The following is a 22,886-nucleotide window of genomic DNA, read 5'->3' as shown; positions in this document are numbered from 1 at the left end:
TCCCTCTCCAGTTCCTCACGCCCTTTGTGCTTCCCTCACGCCCTTTGTGCTTCCATCCTCCTACCCCATGTCTTTCCACACAAACTACCAACTTCTTTACTTCTCACACTCCCTTTCTTTATTGTTTAATTCCGTCCTCCGTCCGTTCCGTACTTTATTATCTTCTCTCTCGCATCCGTACTTCGTTTCCTCATTTCCTCACGCGCGCGCACACGCACACGCGCGCGCACACGCACACGCGCGCGCACACGCACACGCGCGCGCACACGCACACGCGCGCGCACACGCACACGCGCGCGCACACGCACACGCGCGCGCACACGCACACGCGCGCGCACACGCACACGCGCGCGCACACGCACACGCGCGCGCACACGCACACGCGCGCGCACACGCACACGCGCGCGCACACGCACACGCGCGCGCACACGCACACGCGCGCGCACACGCACACGCGCGCGCACACGCACACGCGCGCGCACACGCACACGCGCGCGCACACGCACACGCGCGCGCACACGCACACGCGCGCGCACACGCACACGCGCGCGCACACGCACACGCGCGCGCACACGCACACGCGCGCGCACACGCACACGCGCGCGCACACGCACGCACGCGCGCGCGCACACGCACGCGCGCGCGCACACGCACGCGCGCGCGCACACGCACGCACGCGCGCGCGCACACGCACGCGCGCGCGCACACGCACACGCACACGCACACACACACACACACACACACACACACACACACACACACACACACACACACACACACACACACACACACACACACACAGACAGAGAGAGAGAGAAGTTATCGGCTAACAGAATTCTCACATTTCTCGTACCTGGATGATGAATATGCTGCCTACTTCCGCAGCTAGCGACCAGAAAAAGGTGTATTTCCAGGAGTGTAGATGCAGCCCCTGGAATGTCCAGACGCCTGGTATTCCGTGGCTTGCCGCTGCTGTGCTGTGCTTTGCTCTGCTGTCACTCTGCTAAGAATAGCCGCCCCTGCAACCAGACAGTCCGCCGAGCGAGCAAGCGAACTAGCTAGCTGCTAGCTGGAGTCTCGTTCATACTAGCTCCACCCTGGCACGTCCCCACTGTGCGTTCCCTCCCTCAGCAAGGTGGTTGCAGGGGAGCACTCAGCGTCGTCATCGCCAAGACTGACCATTTCAGGGCTAGAAAATTGTGTTGTTTAATTCCGATAGCATCGTACAACACTTACTAATAAAAGAAAATTAGAGGTTTAGTGGGAGGGGCGGGGGGGGGGGGGGCAACGCCTTAAAGTACTAGAGGTGGAACTTAGCAAAGTTAAATGTGATTGTGTCGGAAAAACAACGGACACGAGTAGCAGTCACATTCGCTCCACACGGATGTCCTACTTTCTCTTACCTAATAGACAGCCAGTCACGGAATTACGTCTAAAGACGAAAGATCTAGTATTTCCTTCATGGCGTGGTCAGCAGACGTAGCAGTTGTTCACAGGGATGTAACCGCTTTAGGAAATTGTTACAAATTGCAGTATGACCAGAAGCTGACAATCATGTTGAAGTAATTATCGTTAAGCCGCACCAAAAATTGACTGCCCAGAAACGCGCACAGGCTTAGACGCGTCAGTGTCAAGGATATTCTGGCATTTCTAAAACATAGAATTCATAGTAATGTCTTTCACCTTTTCTTCCCAAATGATGTACAACAATGTCGTGGCTGCGGCGGCTGTTCTCTCTTCGTGTTGATTTCCTCTCCGAAGAGCTGAATTTTAAAATGCAAAGCCTCGTCGCATCGGGAGAAGGAAATTCGGACGTACTCTGTAGTAGAATGAGAAACTTGCGATTTCCACATATTAGAACTTTCACTTAACAGAATATTGAGACAACTCTACTACATGTCTTTCTCGCACCAGCTCAGAAGACTAGCATCTGCTATTTTTGCTCTTCAGTTTTCTGTCAGCGTAGATATGATACATCCCTACTATATGGAGACGGCGCGGATATATATTTGTATGTGTGGGCCATTTCAAGAGCCTACACATGCGTAAAAAGTAATGTAACGCACTTAAATGAACAAAATCATTCGATGTAGTTTCATTACGGGATGAACGACAACGTGTTTGGTCAGTCACGACAGTCGAGCATTGTTGAGTTTCTCTCAGGAACAATTTAAAGCGGCACAGCGATCAGCTGAAACCATATAGACGAAGGATACTGATGCAGAACCGTTTCCGAATTTAGAGGAAATAGAATTCACGCATGAGACGGTAGCGTACAAAACCCTCGATCGATCAATTCCTGGATATTGCTGGACGGCCTGGGGCCTGTAAAGGAAGAGATAAGAGGAAATTCAAAGAAAAGGGGTGCGTTTCGTCGCAGTTTAAGAATCTTCAGACGTCCCAATTTCTCTAATATTAACAACTTGTTCGTTACGCTGGATCAGTTTCCCAAGTGTGTAGGTGCTTCGCGAAACACTATTAATAACATGGCGTTTTTCGACGTTTTGACGATACAATTTTTAAATAGTATTATAACTTCTGTGTTATTAGCTGTGATTAAAAATTGTAATCACCGAATAGAACAAGTTTTTCTCTTTTTTAAAATTTGATGAACCTTCAGAATAAGGGTGTTGGAACATGATCCTGAAAGTGTTCAGTCAGGAAAACAGTGGAAACCTCTGCGCTAGATACCAGTGTGTTTCTTGACGTTTTGGAATGTCGACTTCTCGGCATTTTATCAGTAGAGCTCTGCGCGATGCGCATCGTCAATGAGAATGGCACCGCGTTTCGGTCGGTACCGTAGGATCTTCCGAGGTTCCTTCGGACGGAGTCGAGTTTAATTACGAAATTATGCGTTTGTTTTAAATTTAAGAAGTGGAAAAAGAGACAGTTTCAGAGTGTGCGCACTCAATTCTAAAAGATTTGGAGTGTAGCTCCCTTGCTGAAGGACAAAGAACGAGAAAGAACGTCCGTCTCAATACAATGAAAAGTAAACGAGAATATGTCCCTTTCCTACATAGAGCGAGGAATGTTTAATCGAGATGAATCAAGAAAATGTGAGATGCTAACCATGAATTCGATATTATGAAAATGGAGTTCGGGATAGAAGGCAACACTTGGATATAAAAATGCCGGCAACTTCCGTACTGCTACTGTCTGCGAAGTGAAGGCGTCAAAGATCGGCTACCGAACGGGGTTGGAGAGCGGCTCACCGTTCTGTTCTTAAACTCGGACGTCGCACTGTAGTGTGTGTGTCAGCTTGCTGCAGTCTCGGTCCGGGAGACGTGTCGGCACGGTCAGTTGATGTTCAAGCTGGAACACCTCTTTCGGTGTTCTCAGAACGAAGGAGCATTTGTGTCTCGTCACGACTATGTGTACTTTCTAAATTAATTAAACGCCGAATGAGGTAATTACTTCGCTACCCTTCAATCGATTGTCACGCTTGTATGCAAGCCATCGGTGGAATCCGATGGCTGGGAAAAACAATCAGTTTCATCTGCATCTACATGACTACTGTTCAGTTCACACTTAACCTGCGTGGCAGAGGGTTCTCCGAACCACGCATAAACGATTTCTGTACCGTTCCACTCTAACAGCGCATGGGAAGAATGAACATTTAAATATTTATATACCAGCTCTGTTTGCTCTTATTTTATTACGATAAACGTATCTCTGTATGTAGATCGGCGGCAATAAAGTATTCTCACATTCAAAAATGGCTCGGAGCACTATGGGACTTTACTTCTGAGGTCATCAGTCCCCTAGAACTTAGAACTACTTAAACCTAACTAACCTAAGGACATCACACACATCCATGCCCGAGGCAGGATTCGAACTTGCGACCGTAGTGGTCGCTCAGTTCCGGACTGAAGCGCCTAGAAGCGCTCGGCCGCCGCCGCCGGCGTTTTTTCCCATTCATAGCAGAAAGTTGCTGATGGAAATTTCGTGAAAAGATCTCGCAGCAACGAAAAACGCTTTCGTTTTTATGATTACCACCCCAACATGCTTATCATATCCGTTTCACTCTCTCCCGTATTTCCCGGTAATACAAAACGAGCTGCCCTTCTTTGGACACTTTTCGGTATCCTTCGTTATTCACAGGAAAACTCCAGCAGAGAATGGCCAAATGTGATACACGCAATGCCTTCAGTAGACGTGTTCCGCATCTAATTGTTCTGCGATTAAAACGCAGTCCTTGGTTTGGTTGTTGTTGTTGTTGTTTTGTTGTTGTTGTTGTTGTTTTTGTTTCAGGAGTTAGCAATTAATGATACCTGGGATGAACGGAATGGCGGCGAACTGCGTTGATGAACGAATTTTCTAGATGACGACAAATGTAACTACCAGGAACGTTGATAAAACTGTAAATTGTAGCTGAAATTTGAGTAATCACCAAAAAGTGACGTGGCAACTACAAAAAATTTCGCTTTCCATGACAAGTGACGTGGAACCTGCTGTCACTTATAACAATAATTGCTTCGGGGAAATTTGCAGTTTCAATCTAGAAAGACCTTGAGATCTCGGGAGAATGTTTCAGTGGAAGAAAGTAGCTGCACTGATGAAATATGGATAGAGATATTTCTGCATCGAATGATCTTATAGATAAGACTGCGATCACAGAGGCACTGTCATCGATGCATTCCGCCGTCAACCGTCATCGGCCGAAGACTGCCGATATTTTGAAATCAGTATGCCAGTACTTGCTCAATCTCAGTGCAACCGGATTAAAATTCAATCGAGAATCTGTGGGATCTCCTTGATCGGGCTGTTCGCGCTGTGGCTCTTCAGCCGAGAAACCTAGCGTAGCTGGCGACAGCATTTGAGTCTGGAAGGCTTCATATCCATGTTTGTACCCATGACAGCCTTCTTGCACGCTTTGCGTCGGTCCGCGGTGCAAAAGGTAGTTATTCAAGCTTTTGACACGTGGAGACATTGTGGCTGGACAGTGTACATTCGTGAACTTGCGTGGTTGTTACAGTAGTTGTGGAAAGAGTGTATAGTATTCGCCAAGTTCGTCTCGAGACAGATGTAGCTCATTCACATGCATTTGGCGTCATTTTAATAGCAAACGCCGTAATTCAGGACTCGCCTCTACACATAGAAGCGTCATGTCGTCTATCCCACCAAAATCTAAGACATCGGATGCAAACCGAGCGAGGTGGCGCAGTGGTTAGCAGTGGTCGCATTCGGGAGGACGACAGTTCAATCCCGCGTCCGGCCATCCTGATTTAGGTTTTCCGTGATTTCTCTAGATCACTCCAGGCAAATGTCGGGATGGTTCCTTTGAAAGGGCACGGCCGACTTCCTTCCCCATCCTTGCCTAATCCGAGCTTGTGCTCCGTCTCTAACGACCTCGTTGTCGACGGGACGTTAAACACCAATATCCTACTCCACATCGGATGCTATGTGACGAGGCTGTCGGCTGATGTTATCGGAAGACCTCTGGCGATGGCGTCTTGCGACCGCCGATGTCTGTTTCACGGTGCTCTCACTGCAGCCTCAGCAACGCGCCGGCGGCTCGGTTTGGGTTGCAGCTGGCGGTCGGTAGGCAGCCGTTGACGCTGGCCACACCTGGTCGACCCCGGAGAGGCTGCGCGTTGTCTTAAGGCAGCTCGCGGCCCACAATGAGCGACTTCCGCTGCTTTCAGGGCGACCCCGCTGGATGGCCATTGTCTTGCAAGGCTAAGCGTCCTGTGGCGCTGTCGGCGATCTCCTTCTGATTTGGAAGCAGGGCCCACTAATGTCATCTGAAGGGCCACGTGTTCTGGCAACGGACCTGACGTCCCCACCTCTCGGCACTCTCCATAACGGATGTCCTGCTTTCTTCGTGATTTAATTCTTCTTACAAGGTGACATTATGGACTGGACTCTCTTCACTTTTCTTTATAATTACGGGCAGTGCATGGACGTCTGTTTCCTAAAGCAGTACCATGAAGTTATCCGAAACACCGGAAAAAGATGAAATTTGAATATTCCAAACATTTACACTCAATGAATCGCTCGTAGGCGAGCGCTTAGCCTTTTCGTCTCTTAATCTCTCTCTTTCGTTATTCATTATGTCATTAATGTGTCAAGTGTCCAAACATTTCAGTTGCACAAATTTGAAACATGATAAGATAGCAGTAGAATTTACTAAAAGGCGGGATTCACGTCTATTTGGTTACATATCTATTAGAAAATTGAAATGTTAAATGAAAAATACTGACGTGCATCATAACTTTTTAATCAGAATAAGTTTCATTTTTAATTACTAATCACATTAAAAACGAGTATGAATATAAAGGTAAGCATTTTAATAACATTTTTTATACTTTTATTACCATGTTTGTGTCGAGAAACAAACAATAGTTTTATCTCTATTTGATGTTTTCCATTTTTATACCAATTTTAATTTATTGTGAATTACTCACTTTTATGTGATTAGTAATTAAAAGTGAAAATATTATTTTGATTGAAATATATGAATCTTGCCGATATTTTTATCACTTCAAATTCGATTCTAAATATTGAATTCAAATGAATATTTGCCTCTGTCCAGAATCGAACCAGCGACATCGCGATCACTAGATTATAACGCTACCTGCTAAGCTGTAGGCAAGTCAGTTAACTGGAGTGACATTCCCTACTTAACAGCGTACGAAAACCTGCCGAGTATATATTTTCGAGTGGTGCTGTTCAGAATTCTGTCCTATTGGTTTAGGAAATTGAAATCCGTGCACTGATTTTAAAGTGCGATAATCCTGAAGGAAATCGAAGAGGACCGGCCCTGCTTCTTGATTTCCAACTGCCGGTTGACTCCCTCTGTTAACAGTATTCAACCCGTCCGGCACCCTCTCACTTCATGTCCTGCCTCTCCTACTTTTTGAACTAGAAAATAACACCCCCCTCTCTTTCTCACAGTCCCTCACATCCTAATCATCTCCTCCTCCTCCTCCTCCTCCTCCTCAACCTGATAATACCGCTACTGCTGCCAGTTTAGGCACATCATTGACTACACGCCCTCACCGCTTCACTTCTGTCGGCAGCTTCTCTCCTTCTTCCCAGAGTTAACGAGAGTTCTGCCGCATATCCTGCAAAAGGTAAGGTCCCATCACGGCAGAATGTGAGATACAGTCTGGAGACAATTATGATTTGTTTTTTCACGAGCCCTAATGCAACAAGGTTTGTAGGAGAGCTGCGAATCTTGGAAAGTAGAGACGTAATGGCGGGAGGGAAACTGTGAGGTCGTACCTGGGTAGTTCAGTCGGTAAGAGCACTGCCCTTGTAAGACAGCGTTCCGGGTTCGAATGCCATCTCAATTTAATCTGCCAGAAAATTCCAAAACAGCGAACACACTGCTACAGAGTGTAGCACAGCTCCCTGTCTTACATATTACGCAATTGCTTTGCTTGTTGCTTGTAAGTTGCTGTTGATTTCATAATTTACTCTGCTGCAATTACCTTTCTTTTTAACAATTGTGCTATATCACCGCAAAAACATGTGAGTGTGCAGAGTAGAAGACGGATGTTCGACCATTTCGTGATAAAACCTCGAGTGTATAGTGTTCTCACACAGCGGGTTTAAGGAGGATGGAATTTAGTTGCCTTTATACTAGCAGACATTTCACTCAGTCGGATTGTCTTACGGCAGTATTCATAAATCTTCTACGGCTGTCTGGAGAGGAATGCTCATAAATCAAAGCGTGGTTGAGAGCTTAGATTCCCTGTCGCCATTAGGTGTAATTACTGTACATTTCGAATAATCTCGGGTAATTATGAGACCTTTCTTGCGTCGTTTAACGTCTGACGTTTGCATCATCAGATAACGGCAGCAATGCGGCATGTTTAGTGTACGTACGTGCGTGTGCTGTAGCCACAGAATTAGAAATACGATTCGATAAAACTCTCGGTCGGCGTGGCTGTCAGCGATCGGTCTCGTGTACTGTTGCGGTTTTTAGTGCCAACCTAACCAACACCTGAGCCAGAAATTAAATCTCCCCGACCTGTAATTAAACACGTGTAACGGAGAACTGATACGCTCGGGCGGTGGTACCTTCCAATCAGATTAAATTCCAAGTCGGGGCAACTGAATTCTTGTTTTCGGGAGAAAAATCTTCTCCTCCACGGGCCGGGTAATAACAAGCCGACGTGGCGTGGCGTGTTCCAGTTAACGCGTTAGCGATGGGAGCCGGTGCGTGGCGCGCAGTGGCGCTCGGCCAACAGATCGCCTGTCCTGATCACCGCGCCGCCAATTTATGATTTATTTCTCCGCCCTATCACGGAAATACATCGCAGCACAGAGAAGGCCTGCGTCGCTCGTAATAGCTAGGTCGCTGCAGCCACTCACAGCCTCTCATTAGACCCGTGCTTGCCACGTGCAGACGGAGTAGTCTTTCGTGCAGAGCACACCATTGTGTTTCCCACTTATTTTCCTGGGTTTGTACCTCAAGAGATTGTCTTAGGAGATGTAAAGAAACAAAAAAAATTCTGTTTCGAATGTCATTGTTTCCCCGCTCAAGTAATTCTCCATTACAAGTATTCTGACCCCCTTTTGATCTTTATACTTCTCCTCACCATGTTGTTCGTCAGTTTCCTCTGCGCCATCACATTCCTCCGTGTTTTACTCTTCATTGTTACCAGTGATATCATCCACTTACTTATATTTATCTCTGCCCTTAGTTCCTTAGCCTCTTTATCTTCAGCTCCTCCTCCTCCTCCTCCTCCTGTGCCTTTCATGTGCTCCTCCTCCTCCTCTTGTTCTTTTTGCTCCTCCTCCTCTTGTTCTTTTTGCTCCTCCTCCTCTTGTTCTTTTTGCTCCTCCTCCTCTTGTTCTTTTTGCTCCTCCTCCTCTTGTTCTTTTTGCTCCTCCTCCTCTTGTTCTTTTTGCTCCTCCTCCTCTTGTTCTTTTTGCTCCTCCTCCTCTTCTTCTTTTTGCTCCTCCTCCTCCTCCTCCTCTTCTTTTTGCTCCTCCTCCTCCTCCTCTTCTTTTTGCTCCTCCTCCTCCTCCTCCTCCTCCTCTTCTTCTTCTTTTTGCTCCTCCTCTTCTTCTTCTTTTTGCTCCTCCTCCTCTTCTTCTTTTTGCTCCTCCTCCTCCCCTTCTTCTTTTTGCTCATCCTCCTCCTCCCCTTCTTCTTTTTGCTCATCCTCCTCCTCCCCTTCTTCTTTTTGCTCGTCCTCCTCCTCCCCTTCTTCTTTTTGCTCGTCCTCCTCCTCCCCTTCTTCTTTTTGCTCGTCCTCCTCCTCCTCCCCTTCTTCTTTTTGCTCCTCCTCCTCCTCCTCCTCCTCCCCTTCTTCTTTTTCTCCTCCTCCTCCTCCTCCTCCCCTTCTTCTTTTTCTCCTCCTCCTCCTCCTCCTCCCCTTCTTCTTTTTGCTCCTCCTCCTCCTCTCCTTGCTCCTCCTGTTCGCCATTATCTTTTTAGTACTCTAGCTTTCCCTGTAGTACTTACCTAAAAAGCGTCATCAGATAAAGCAATCGTATTGTTACTTGATGTCAGCAAGTTCAATATTATTCCGAAGACTTGTTTTTCCATTAGATGGTTTAGTCCATTATTCATCGGGTGTCCATTTAGGATATTATTTATTCTCCACTACAGAGTGAGGAACAAGCCAAAGTACTTCGTCTTTCTCTGTGTCCTTATACTTCAAAATTACATTGCCAAACTACCAGTTTCTTCAGGGCACACACTGTAGAAATAGTTACCACCTTCCACAATTTTGGCTTTTATCTCGTACCATCGATTTCAGTGTAGCAAAAGGTCAGCTTTTGAGGACGGAGCTCATTTCGTCAGCACCAGCCGAGGGGCTGTGGGACCGACTGTGGTGACCAGTTCATGACGCTTCTGATATTTGAGTCCTGCTGTGACGGTTGGGTGTAAAGTGGCCGCGGATAACGCGAGTTAAACGGGCAGCCGAGTGCAGAATGACGTCCGCTGGTCGCTTCACACGGCCCGCCGCGCACACCTGCTGGACATCAGCGCCGGCGGCTGCGGCTTTTTGCCCGAGGCGAGGGCCAGCAATAAAGACGTAGCCGTGGCCGGGATTGATTCTAAGCGGCCAGATAAGACCGCCCTGTAATTACCGCCGCTGTGCGCTGCTCTGCCGCAGCCGCGGACCGGCCGGCACACAGCGCGCACCGGGCTGCCGCGCTGCCAGGGGCAACGCACAGTGGACCGCGGCACTGAGGAATCAGCTGATACTTGGTGCCAAATTACTATACTCACTGGCTGGACGTAGTGGTTTTATTATGAAACTTCATTGTGCCATTTTTATGAACTCAGATGTTCCGTATGACTGATGCTACATTTCTGGCTTTTTGAGATAGTGTGTGGACCTGTGGACTCTAGAAAATGGAATCCCTGATGGAGAAATCGGAACATTTCGGACATAGGTTTTTTTCTCGTTTTAAGCAGGATTGTTTTCATCTTAGTGACTCGCCACGTTCATGAAGACGTTCGGGGTTTGATGAACATCGTTTAAACGTATTGATCTACAATGATCCACGTCAGTGTACGGGCAAATGTGATCGTGATCATTTCACTATCGTGTGACATTTGCATGTGATGTGGAAAGTTCAAAAATCGGGTGTATGGTTGCCGCTTGCTCTAAGCCAAAATTTCACAAATCAGCGGGTGCATCTCTGCTTGCTTGTCAATTGCCTCGTGAACAATGACGACCATTCCTATTCTGCATCGTCACAGGTGAAAAGAAATGGTGTCTTCATGCTAACACAAGGAAAAGAAAGGAATCTTTGAGCCCAAACAAAGCAGCAACTCCCCGTAGAAAGACCTGCGCGCATCCACAAAATATATTGATACGCATCAGCTGGAACTTAACTGGACGTGACTATTTTTTATTCTCAATGCGTGTAAGTCCCTGTTGTTCGGGCGTCAGTCACAGTTCTTTGAATGGGTAGTATTCAGATAACTGTGACTGACGCCCGAGCAACAGGGACAATGTGCATTGAGAATAAAAAAATAGTGCATTGAGAATGGCTAGCTACTAGCCATATTCTGGATTTGCGTAATAAAATCTAAAAAAAGGATGACTGACTGCTGCACTCTATAATGTATAAATGCATAAAATGTAATGAATTACGTAAAATTCGATAATCGTTGGAAAATTCACTGATCTTCTGGCTGTAATACGGTATACTTCACAAATAGTTCAGTCAGAACTATTCAGTCTTTCAGCAGATACAGAAGTATCACTCCGATAATAATATTGAACGGACATACATCGTTACCAATATAATCTTATGTACTATACTAGAATGCCGTAGTAACAGTGCGACTCATGAATTATTGTTTATTGTACTTTCAAACAAAACTAAAGGAAGTTTTGAAGTACACGGTATGTTGAACTCCATCGTAAGTTTTGAAGCTGAGAGACTAATTTTTAGTCCAGTGTACTAACATTTTAATGACAGGAGCGCCCCTGCCCCCCATACTGTGGAGCGCAATGTCGCATCGAAAATGCGAATGAGACTGTTTGGCTTCGAACGTTAGCGCCTCTCTTTCTGTCTTCCAAAAGTGAAAAGGACCTGTGAGAGAGGGGAGAAAAACTGTTTCGCCGCATGCCCGACGCGTCGCACCGACCAGACGGGACTCGGCGTGTGTGTCGGGACAGCCGGAAGATGGCTTTTTTGTGTCGGAGAACGCAACAGGTGGGGCGTCGCTATAAATACGGCGCCACATCCCATGGCGGCGGCGACACCTGCTCTGTCCGCTTCTACTGTCTGCCGCCGCCAGTTGTGCCGTGGATGGCTTAATCGCAAGTTTCTAGCGGCAGTCAGATACTTGGCAGACATTAATGCTCTTGGAGTCCCGGAGGCCAGCTCTTAGCATGTCACCAGGCCAGATGTTAACAGTGCTTAGAGCAGTGGGCCCGATTTCCAGAGCAACTTGTTTCAAATTCCACGGTTTGGTTCCAGTGTGATGAATACAACAGTTTTCTCCTCCGAGCTCTTGTCTGTGAGGCCCTGCTCCGTCTGTGAAGATCTCTCTATCGAGTGGACGCTAAATTGTAATAGCATGAAAATCGAAAGGGCAATCCTCAACAGAATTTGGGGAAGGAAGTATTGGTGTTCTCCTCAAATAAAGCTTACCAGTGTTATAGGGAACCACCTCCAAATTTCAAATCCAGTGCTCTACCACTGTTTCATTTCTCCACTTGACGTGCTAAGAGCCAACAATTGCAAACTCGAGACACTCAATATCTACTGCCCTCACGTTCTTCCCTGTCACCTTCATTTTCCTTCTTCCAATACCACCTCCTAAACTACATTCCTCCTTCCCTCCCTCTGTCTCTCCAACCGTCTGTGCATCCGCCCTTCGTTGCCTCCCTCCAATCCATGCATCCACCCTTTTTTCCCTACTGCTAAACGCTCGTGCATCCACCCTTCTTTCTCTTCCTCCGACCGTCGATATATCCATTTCTCCCTTCCCAACCATCCTTGCATTCACCCCTCTCTCCTCCCTTCAGCCATCCATGCATCCACCCCCACTGGTCCCTCCCCCCTCTGGTTATTTTAAAATAGTCACGACACGTAACTCTATTAGTATCTATGACGTTCACAATGAATTATCTCTCTATCTCTCTATCTCTCTCTCTCTCTCTCTCTCTCTATCTATCTATCTATCTATCTATCAATCTCTATCTCTATCTCTCTCTCTCTCTCCATGCATTCATTCCACTCTCTCTCTCCCTCCCTCCCTCCAACCGTTGCTTCCATCCCACCGTCCACACAGTCTTCCTCCATTCCATGTACCATTCTTTCTGTTTTGTTGTTCTCCAATTCGCCTTCTCTAAGACTCTGTATAAGAAACTGTGCCGGGCCGTGGCTTCAAGTGTGTAACTTACCCATACACAAGGGCAATGTTACATACTATGGAATGTGTTGTAGGTAACCATTTTTCTCTCACGTACACCTTGCTTTGTTTAGGCGTGACTTTGTCGAAGAATTTATTTATCATTTCCTGTCTTACTGAAACTGTTGTTCATAGTAGAGTACCGTGTTTATTTAATATTACAGTGGATTTCTTACAATTTTGTACATGATTCGCAGACGGCACTTCTGCGTTTGAATACATTTTAAGCAAACTACTTTATTAGAAAGCTAAAGGCACATTTAATAACCGACAATCAGCTAGTTAGTTACAAAATAGAGCGGAATTCCGTGGCATCCTTCAGAGGGCCGCGAGACTTCTTTTCCGGCCGTCCAGGCGCCCCGTTCCGCCTCGAAATAACTGTTCCGAGTATTATTGACCCAGTGTTGACGCGGCGCGGGACAAATACCCTGCCGACTATTTTCGAAAAGGCCGGAGGCCCGGCGTTTACACCGAGCGAGGTGGCGCAGTGGTTAGCACACTGGACTCGCATTCGGAAGGACGACGGTTCCATCCCGCGTCCGGCCATCCTGATTTAGGTTTTCCGTGATTTCCCTAAATCGCTCCAGGCAAATGCCGGGATGGTACCCTTGAAAGGGCACGGCCGACTTCCTTCCCCATCCTTCCCTAATCCTATGAGACCGATAACCTCGCTGTTTGGTCTCTTCCCCCAAACAACCAACCAACCAACCCGGCGTTTACAAAGGGGAACGTCGACCTCGCGGCTGACATCGGAGCCGGAGGCAGCTGAGGTTTCAGCAGGTGTTTCCGACTCCCCTTCCGCGACGGCAGCAGCTGATATGAGAGTACGGTGTAAATCTGAGCAAACCTTCGTATCCAGCGCTGACCATATTTCATGTTTACTGTGAATGGGCGTGAATGCGCGCCCTGGAAAGTTAATGTACGCTGTTGCAAACAGCGTGGTCATTGGTCCTATCGGATTGGGGAAGGAAATCCGCCGTGCGCTTTCAAAGAAACCATCCCGGCAGTTGCCTGAAGAGAGACAGGGAAATCACGGAAAATCTAAATCATGATGGGACCTAATCCGATTTCGCAGTCTTCCTCAAAATATCTCCTCTTCGGCTGCACTTTGTCTCGTTGCAGGATTCCGAGACAGTAACGCAACGATCACGCCCGATACTGCTGTTTGTCGATTCTGCGTAGAAAATGTCTCCAGATCGTTTATACATCTGCAGGTAATAACTCTTCACTCGTGTTGTTGTACATTTGAGGTCGTCGGGTTGAAGTTGCAGCACTAATTGAAATACACAGCGCTGGGGTATTCACGGTATGTATTCGTGTAGACAATATCCTATTCCGTGGCACCCGGTAAAAAATTTCAGTTAAATGGTTGAATGATTGACACGTCCACGATATAGTTCAAGCCTTTTATTAACATCAAAACAGAATCCTCGAAATGTTGAAACATGTCGCGTTCAGGCACAGTTTCCGTAAACTTTGTTCGGTGTTACCTGCTCGTCGCAAGCAGGACGTTAACAATAATTTGGGTTTATTGAAGTTTTTTTGTCAACCTTGAGAGGGAGGAAACCACCTTGGTTGGGATGGGTATTCGGTTACAACAGGTTGGTAATTTTCATGGAACTGGAAGAGTGCTGAAGTAACAAGTTATTACATTTAGTCAATTCGTTATATTGCCCGTCAACAGATCGGTTTATTGAGGTATCAAACCAAAAGCCCGTTACAGAATGTCAGAGCTTTCAAGTAATCACTAGGAAGTACCTTCATCAGACACGAATGCTTTCACTGCCACTTGGTTTGCTAACTACTGGTGACTTGTCCTAAATCATAAATAATCAACAGTTTGAAGTATTCACTATCAATCAAGGGCCATTTGCCCTGTTGTACGTGAGACAAGTACCAACAGCAACTTGTTCCTGTTATTCACTGAAATTGGTCTAACTTAGTTCATTGAGACGGATACAGGAAGTCTCTGTTCAATGCTATTCCAATCAATACTGAAAATTGCTACTTAATTTGAGTTGCCGTGTGTCCACAAGAGCCTGTCACCGTCTTCTGGTAGCTGAAGTGTCTCTTGCTCAATCAGCTCGTATTTTTTGTACGTTGACTCAGGGTGCACATAGCCCTCGGCAATATCTTTCGGGAATATTCTCTTCGAAGCATTCTTCTACATGTGATTGTCTTAATGTTTTGACCCTAAGCGCTGCTGGCGAGGTGTCAGGTGTACCGCTTGCTGCCTTGACTGACAAGCCTCTACGGAACGAATAGTGTCCAGCTGTTCTGAGACGCGTTATCTGCCCACCGATATCATTTTTTAACTTCTCTCTGTCACAAACGCGGGCCGTCTTCCACCCGAAACTCTCGGCGCAGTTCTTACGTTACTATGTAACACTTAATCAAGAGTTTCTGCGGTCATGACCAATCTGATATCGTGCACACACATCATTTCACCATCGACTCACCGATTTGCGTCTGTTGCGCACGCGGAAACTCTTTGTTCGTCCACGCATAATATCAGAGCGAGCAGTTCAGTTTACTCAGTCACTGTCATCCAGCAAATCACACGATATGTTTTTATCCGTGTCTTCACGCACGAAAACCAACACGCCAACCACGTAGTCACGTCAGCGATCAGCATTTTCTTCGTCACTGCACTTCGACTTGCTTGTTCAGTTCCGATAGTTCAAAACATTCTCTCTTGTAGCAAAGATACATATATCTACAATGAAACATTTAGGTTCTGATAGCTGTACTGTTTTAAAGTACTGACATTTATTGCTAACTATAATGAATAAACGAAATAATAAGGGAAGAATATTTATTCATGGTGTTCTAAAATTCCCCTTACGAACTTCTAGAACTTGTAAAAGAGGCCGAGATAATATTCTGAATTGCAACCCATGTCCGGAAACGTACCGTTTCCTTGCTACAACCGTTCGAAAACATGTTGGTAACGCGACCACTTTTACAAGTAATCTAGTAGGCAGGACCCAGTGCACCACTTGTTTTACAATTCCACTCATTAATAACCACAAAAACAAAAAGGAAACCAATCAGTTTTCACACTCTGTTGTCTACAGTTAAACCGTTTTTTAGTGTTTTCAGCATTGGAGGCCAGTCAGCAATCGTGACAATCTAATATATAAGAAACTGTCAGCCTCGATTGCGATAATGAAGCCAACCTTGGTTTCAGCCCAAGTAATTGAGCCTTCTTCAGAAGATAAACCTGATTCTATAATATGCCTACGAGGACGTGGTCTAGAAATAAAACGTGACTACGCCTATTCAGGCTGTTTTACTTTTATTTCTAGACCATGTCCTCGTAGACATATTATAGAATCAGGTTTATCTTCTGAAGAAGGCTCAATTACTTGGGCTGAAACCTAGTTGCATTACCGCAATCGAGACTCATAGTTTCTTATATATTAAACCGTTTTTGTTCTTTCCAAAGGAAGGTTAGCATTGTGATCCACCACAAGCAAGCTTCGATATGGTGACCACCAAGTTCAGTGCGCACATTGTACCAACGAATGATGATCTCTTCAACGTGATGGAGTGCGTCAGGTATGCGATGTATCTTGGAGCACCAGTCTGCCTGCTGACGGTAAAGGTACCCCTTTCTCGAACCGCTGCCTAATTGTGGCGAAAAGGCTTTTTGATGGAGTCAGATCTTGATGAAGGCGATGAGCAGCTCTTCAGTTACCATTAGCTTCGCCGTACGGTAGGATCATGTTGCTTTATTCTGCAAACATGTGCTGAACCATGTTTCTATCACACTCAAAGGTACGTGGATGAGGCTCGGCCCGCATCTCGTGGTCGTGCGGTAGCGTTCTCGCTTCCCACGCCCGGGTTCCCGGGTTCGATTCCCTGCGGGGTCAGGGATTTTCTCTGTCTCGTGATGGCTGGGTGTTGTGTGATGTCCTTAGGTTAGTTAGGTTTACGTAGTTCTAAGTTCTAGGGGACTGATGACCATAGATGTTAAGTCCCATAGTGCTCAGAGCCATTTGAACCATTTGATGAGGCTCGAACGAGGTCAGTGAGGTAGGATAGACGTCAAATGACGTCATCCGGTCCGACGTCAGCACCTCCCCCGCTCACCACCACCACCACCACCCTCTCTTGCCTAGCATACGTGTTTTCAAGCGACTGTAGCACGGAAACAGCACGTTTCCGGACGTGGGTTGCAATTCAAAATTCAGTCGCCTCTACAAGTACTAGAAACGCGTAAAGGAAATTTTAGAGCACCCTGTACAAGCTGCCAAGAGCTGTAAGTTAAAACCGCATAGGTGTAAGTTATCGATCTCGACAACGGAGGCTGATAATGGAGTGCGTACGGTTCGCTTACCTTTATACGCATGTGTTGGATATAAATGTGAAATAGGCATTCGTTGTGCAACTGCGCCGGCCAGAGCGGTTTGTCCTGGGCGCGGCGCGTCTCTTGCGAGAGACTGGCGAAACTCCTGCAGGCAGGTGCCGGCGCGCTCTGACGCAACAGGTGCCTCGCCTCTGGAGACGGACGGACGGCCAGTGACGCAGAGTGTTTCCGCCTGTTGCAGATGACCGGCAAGCGCACCCGCAGCTTCAAATGCGCGGTGCACCACCGGGACCGCGAGGTGTGCAGCGAGAACGACTTCCACGTGCTGGTGCATGAGCCGCCCGTCTTCCGCAGGTAAGCCCGCCAGCTGTGCATACCTCTGGAACTTGGTTGGTCCCTCTTGCATTTCAGGATCTGAAGGTGAGTGTGTTGATGCAGTACGAGGCAGTTCCCGAAAAATCTCGAAAAAACCACCTTTGAAGATTATTGCCTGTAGTTGTTAAGTACAAAACGCTTCTAGCCTAGCGAGAAAGTAGCCATTAGCTGGATTGAGCGTCGCTAGTAGTAACTTTCTCTCTTTCTCTTTCTTTTTTTATTTTTTTAAGCCGTGAGTGAACATTGTAGAATAATTTCTTTCGTTTCCGTCAATGATTACAAAAGGTTAGTCCTTAGCCTAGCGTTCCACTCAGCAGTGACCATCTTCAAATATTGTAAAATAGATCTGAAGATAATTAGAATTATATATTAATACCTTCAGCTGCTGACGGGCGTTGATATATATCACCGGCGACAGGTGAAAATGTGTGCCCCGACCGCGACTCGAACCTAGGATCTCCGGCTTACATGGCAGACGCTCTATCGATCTGAGCCACCGAGGGCACAGAGGATAGTGCGACTGCAGGGACTATCTCGCGCACGCCTCCCGCGAGACCCACATTCCCAGCTTACTGTCCACACACTACATTCGTAGTGTCTCTACCCAACACACCCATTACTCGTGCGAGACATTCTTACCAAGTCCCGTAAGAGTTCGGGTAATATGTCTGCATCTGCACAGGAGGAGGAAGAGGTCATGGCCGGTATTGCCAGAACTATATACTTCGGACATGTCCGAAAGAACAGGCACCATATCCATATAAGTACATATATCTGAGGATGGTCATTGCTGAACGAAACCAGTAGTCTTAAGGACCAAAGTTTTGTGGTCATTGACGCAAATATAAGAAATTATCCTGTACTTCCTCGATCACAGTTTTATTCCGCAACTACGGCCGAGCTTGTGAGTGAACAATTATTTTTGGACATACTTTATTTGACCAAAATATCCTGCATAAAAAAGGGACACGAGTGATAACAAAACTAGAGGCAATAACAATTTGACTTATTGTCCACGAATCATGCACGGAATTAAATTGAGTGCTAAAGATTCATATAACAGTACTTCTCCAAAATTGGTTTAAAAATTCATTGATTCAAGGTGCGCCTCCTATACATATCCATAACAATTTAAGAACAACACACCCTGTGGACATTAAGTAGTATAGTCTGTGCGAGATATGACGTTACGGTGACGTTAACTTTGCATATTTGGCGAATCACTGATACGAGAACTTAAACTTAAATTTTGTTAAATATGAGTTGTATTAACGATGATTAATTAAATTTATAACACCGTTTCAATCAGTAGAAGCGTAATATCTGTGGGGCTACTTACACTGTAAGCTCCTCACTACGGCTTCAGTTCGACCTGTACAGGGCGACCGAATACTGCTGGCAATAACACAGCTAAGCTCTACTCCGGCTTATTTAGAAATATCTTATTACCAGTAGTACAATTCCAGAAAACGCAGTTTGAAACGTTTACGGCTCATGTCGCATTTGTGGCTGTATGTGAGAGTCGACAGGGTTTCAGCAGTCATTTGCCCAGGCTGCCTGCCACACTCTCGAACTCAACACACGGATGACCAAACAAGCGATTCTGTGCTCAGATAGAAAACAACAGTCCTACAGCTGTTAAATGGATGATTATTCACGCTTTTAAGATCTAATGCAGCTGAAGTTTCATTATCCACAAAATGTAATTCAATTCGTTAATTAAAAAAGGACCTAGTTAACTTTCCAGAGAAAAAGAAAAGAATGTTTCTCGTAATGGCACCTGTATTACATAGCAAACGCCGTCACAGTGAGACAGCAATTCATTGATCTAGAACCGTCGGACAGTATTTATTTTTAATGGAGAGTGTCCCCTCATCAGAACGTTGTGGGAGGAGATGGAGTGAGATAGGTTTCCATAAAAATACTAATTTATTTGTTCTCAATATTGTTGAAGTTGGATTAATTTAAAATTACTTTCATCAAAAAATGTAAATAACATTATGCATACAATGTGAAGATTTTTCTTAATCACCGGCGAGGTAATATCCAGGTTTATAACGCTGTATGTGTACAGAAAGAACTCGAATTCTATCTGGAAGACTGTAAATTGAGATGCAAATCACTTTCCAAAGTCTGGGTGGGCAACCCACGAAAGGGACATACACTGGATAGCATCCACTCTTGATCGAGGTATGGTAGAGAACTAAGTCAGAAGATGCGAAACATACCCGCAAATTCTGAGCTACGCAGTGGAAAAAAATAAGAAAAAAACAACGCTAGCGCTAAACACAACACTTACTCAAAAAGAACTAAAGGAGCGCCAAGACGAAGAAGGGCACCGAAAATCAACTCACCAAAATTACCGCAGGAGAGGAGGGAATCGCAAGGTTTGGTACAGAGACAACTGAAAAAGTCTCCTTTTTGCATGCAGTGAAAGCGAGGAGAACTTTCTCCGTCTTTATTCTTTGTCGCCCTATGATTGGTAGAACGTCGTCTTGGCGTGAAGTGCAGCTCACTTCCCGCGCTGTTTACAGAAACATAACGGTGATTCCGTTCTCTGCTTGTAAAATTAAGACAACCTAGAACTTTTGTTCCTATCGGCTTTTGTTGAAATCACTTGGGAGTTGACTCTGGCCGCACCGCTTTGAAATGTGCTTTTGAAGTACTCTAGCTTAAGAGATTCCCAAAGCGACTTGCTTCCACAACCAATCCTCTTGGGAGTTTCGGCTACCGAAGAGCGAAGTCCCTGTTCTGCGCTCATAGGTAACAAACCGCGCCTAGTACACGTCCACTGCGGCGCTCGGGGGCCACAGCACAGTTGACACACCTGAGGATGGGATTATGAGAGCCCGAAACCTGTCGTGATCATAAAACAAATTTGCAACTGAAGCGGTATTTTCAACCTCTAGTGAAAATAATATGATGGTGTATTTATAAAAAAAATTGATACATGTTTGCCATCATTGCCATTTGATAATGAATAAACATTTTAAATAATTATAAAAGTTTCCACTAACGTGATCGAACCAGCAACTTCACTATTACAAGACGTGTACTCCAAGAATGTTTACAGGTAGCGGCGACTTTGTTGATAAGCTCCACATGTCTTGTAGTTTCGAGCCGTTAGCAATCTTCTAATCTTCAAAAGTAATTTTTTCGAGTGTTTTTTTTTGTGAAAATTGCGTCACGCTGCTCTACTAAATAGATCTTCGGGCACTGGCCTTCGATTCCTACAAATGGCTCTGAGCACTATGGGACTTAACTTCTGAGGTCATCAGTCCCTTAGAACTTGGAAGTACTTAAACCTAACTAACCTAAGGACATCACACACATCCATGCCCGAGGCAGGCCTCGAGCCTGCGACCGTAGCTGTCGCGCGGTTCCAGAACGTAGCACCTAGAACCGCTCGGCCACTCCGGCCGGCGATTCCTACAAGTATGGAAGATATCCAAGCAGGCCAGTCTATATAGGGATCCCGTGTGAGGTATTGCTAATTACTGGCATGCGAGAATTTCTGTTACACTCAGAGCTATTACACGAATATCATCATCCTAAAAATCCACAGCAACAGTATAAATATGTAAGTAGATCTGTAGTTATGCTAGCTAGGCGGCGTAAAAAGTAACACAGCAGGTGGAGAATTACTTTACTGATCACAAATTGCGCTCTCGGAATTATTTTTATATTCAGAAATCCAAGTGTAAAGTTTGCACAAAGACATGAGCGTTAGCAGTTGAGTAAGTAACACAAGATTAAATACTAGCAGCAGTACCACCACCACCGTATGACTACCACTTGTACATAAAGAGCTGTCCTAGACTTCCTCGTGTGTTCAGTTATTATGCGCCCCTTTTTGCTCTTACATATTTTCTCATGGCACCTTCAATTTGGTTGAAAGACTTAAGTATTCGTTCCTTGGGATTTCCCTTTTTAGGAAGACTTCAATTAACTAAATCCAATGTGGATGCCCCTACCACAAGATGTATGTAAAGCCCGTTCAATTGTTGAGGGTTAATGTGACAGGAGGTTAATACCGACGGCTCGCAACGTTTAAAGGTGACGTACGGACCTTCGCTCACAATACTAGTACTGACGGCGATGGAACTCCAGCTATACCTCCTGGACCCGTATTTTGACACTTGGCCACTGGGCGACAAACAGTGAGGCATTGTAAAGTAAATACTCTGTCGCTCCCAGGGTGGCATTACGCGTTAGCGTAGACGTATTGCGTGAGGTGGCGCGGTTGAAGCGGAGCTGCCGGTGGAGTGGTTGCCGGCCGGCCGGGTCTATCTTGGGCGGCGCCGGCTCGGATGCCCGGCCGGAGCCCCTGCCAGCAGTGAAAGTGATCAGCTGTTGGGCGCAAGGTCGCCGCTCCCAGCGCGCATGCGCGTGCCGGGCGCCGCCCGCACACCGGCAACAGGTGGCCCGCTGGCCCACACATCCCACCTCCCGCCTAGCGGCGGGCCGCGCAGCATCAGCTGTTGTACTAGGACGGCACTCGCTATATTGGTCGCAGGCTCCGTGGCCACCGTCGTCATATTCTGCCGCATTGGCTGTCAGTGTCAGGATTAAAATAACCCATCCAGTACCGCTCTGTTTCACCTACGTAGCCGCTTCCAAGCGATCGTATAGTACAGCCGGTCCGATGGCAGGGTGTGGGCATGGCGAATGCCCGGGGAAAGTCATTTGCGAGCGTGTGTAGTGCCAACAGTAAAATTCGGAGGCGGTCGTGTTTTTCATGGAAGGGGCTTGCACCCCCTTGTTCCTTTGCGTGCTGTTCGGCCTTTAATACTTGGTACGCCTCGGTTCCGTTAGGTCCGTATCGGCTTTACTCGGTCCTTCTCGGAACTCCTCGGTACAGCCCGACATTTAATTTAGCAGTGCGATGCGAAACTGTTTCTTCTGGCATTTGATGCGTCAGTTTTCGGTCGGCACGAATTTCTTCAGTTCGGCAGAATCGTAGTACCAGCGCCGTTTATCCAAGCAATTTGCTCATGGTATGAAGGAACTTCAAAGGTCCGGTGGCTATTGCAATGGGGCAGACTCAAATAGAGGCAGGTCAACGAGCTAGCGTCGCAAGCCTTTAAGAATGAGCGGACAGTTTAGTTTTCTGTCGAAGAGAAGGATGAGAATTCTCAGTGTCTTATTATGCAGTAGCAAAATTTCGGGAACAGCAAATTCCCTGTAAAACGACAATACATAACTGTGCCTAAGGAATCTAAATATATAGAACACAAATAAATTAACGACATTAGCTGGCGTTGGACATCGACTAAATCAGTGGGAAAAGTTGAAAACTTGTGCCGGACCGGGATTCGAACCCCAGGTCTGCTTACTACACAGATGCCATCCGGACAC

At 46.3% G+C, this 22,886-nt stretch overlaps 1 protein-coding gene across 2 annotated transcripts in view; it reads left to right on the top strand.

The window, feature by feature from the left end:
• Positions 1–22,886, top strand: part of LOC126458330 (protein rhomboid) — a 304,631-nt gene that overhangs the window by 186,406 nt on the left and 95,339 nt on the right. For both annotated transcript variants that reach the window (XM_050095289.1, XM_050095290.1), the window contains exon 2: positions 17,395–17,507. In XM_050095289.1, coding sequence (XP_049951246.1) covers positions 17,395–17,507 — 113 coding nt within the window. The remainder of the gene's footprint in view (positions 1–17,394; positions 17,508–22,886) is intronic.

Source organism: Schistocerca serialis, chromosome 2 (assembly GCF_023864345.2).
Source record: "Schistocerca serialis cubense isolate TAMUIC-IGC-003099 chromosome 2, iqSchSeri2.2, whole genome shotgun sequence".
NCBI lineage: Eukaryota > Metazoa > Arthropoda > Insecta > Orthoptera > Acrididae > Schistocerca > Schistocerca serialis.
The sequence above is the reverse complement of the archived record's forward strand: the minus strand, read 5'-3'. Positions and strand labels throughout refer to the sequence as shown.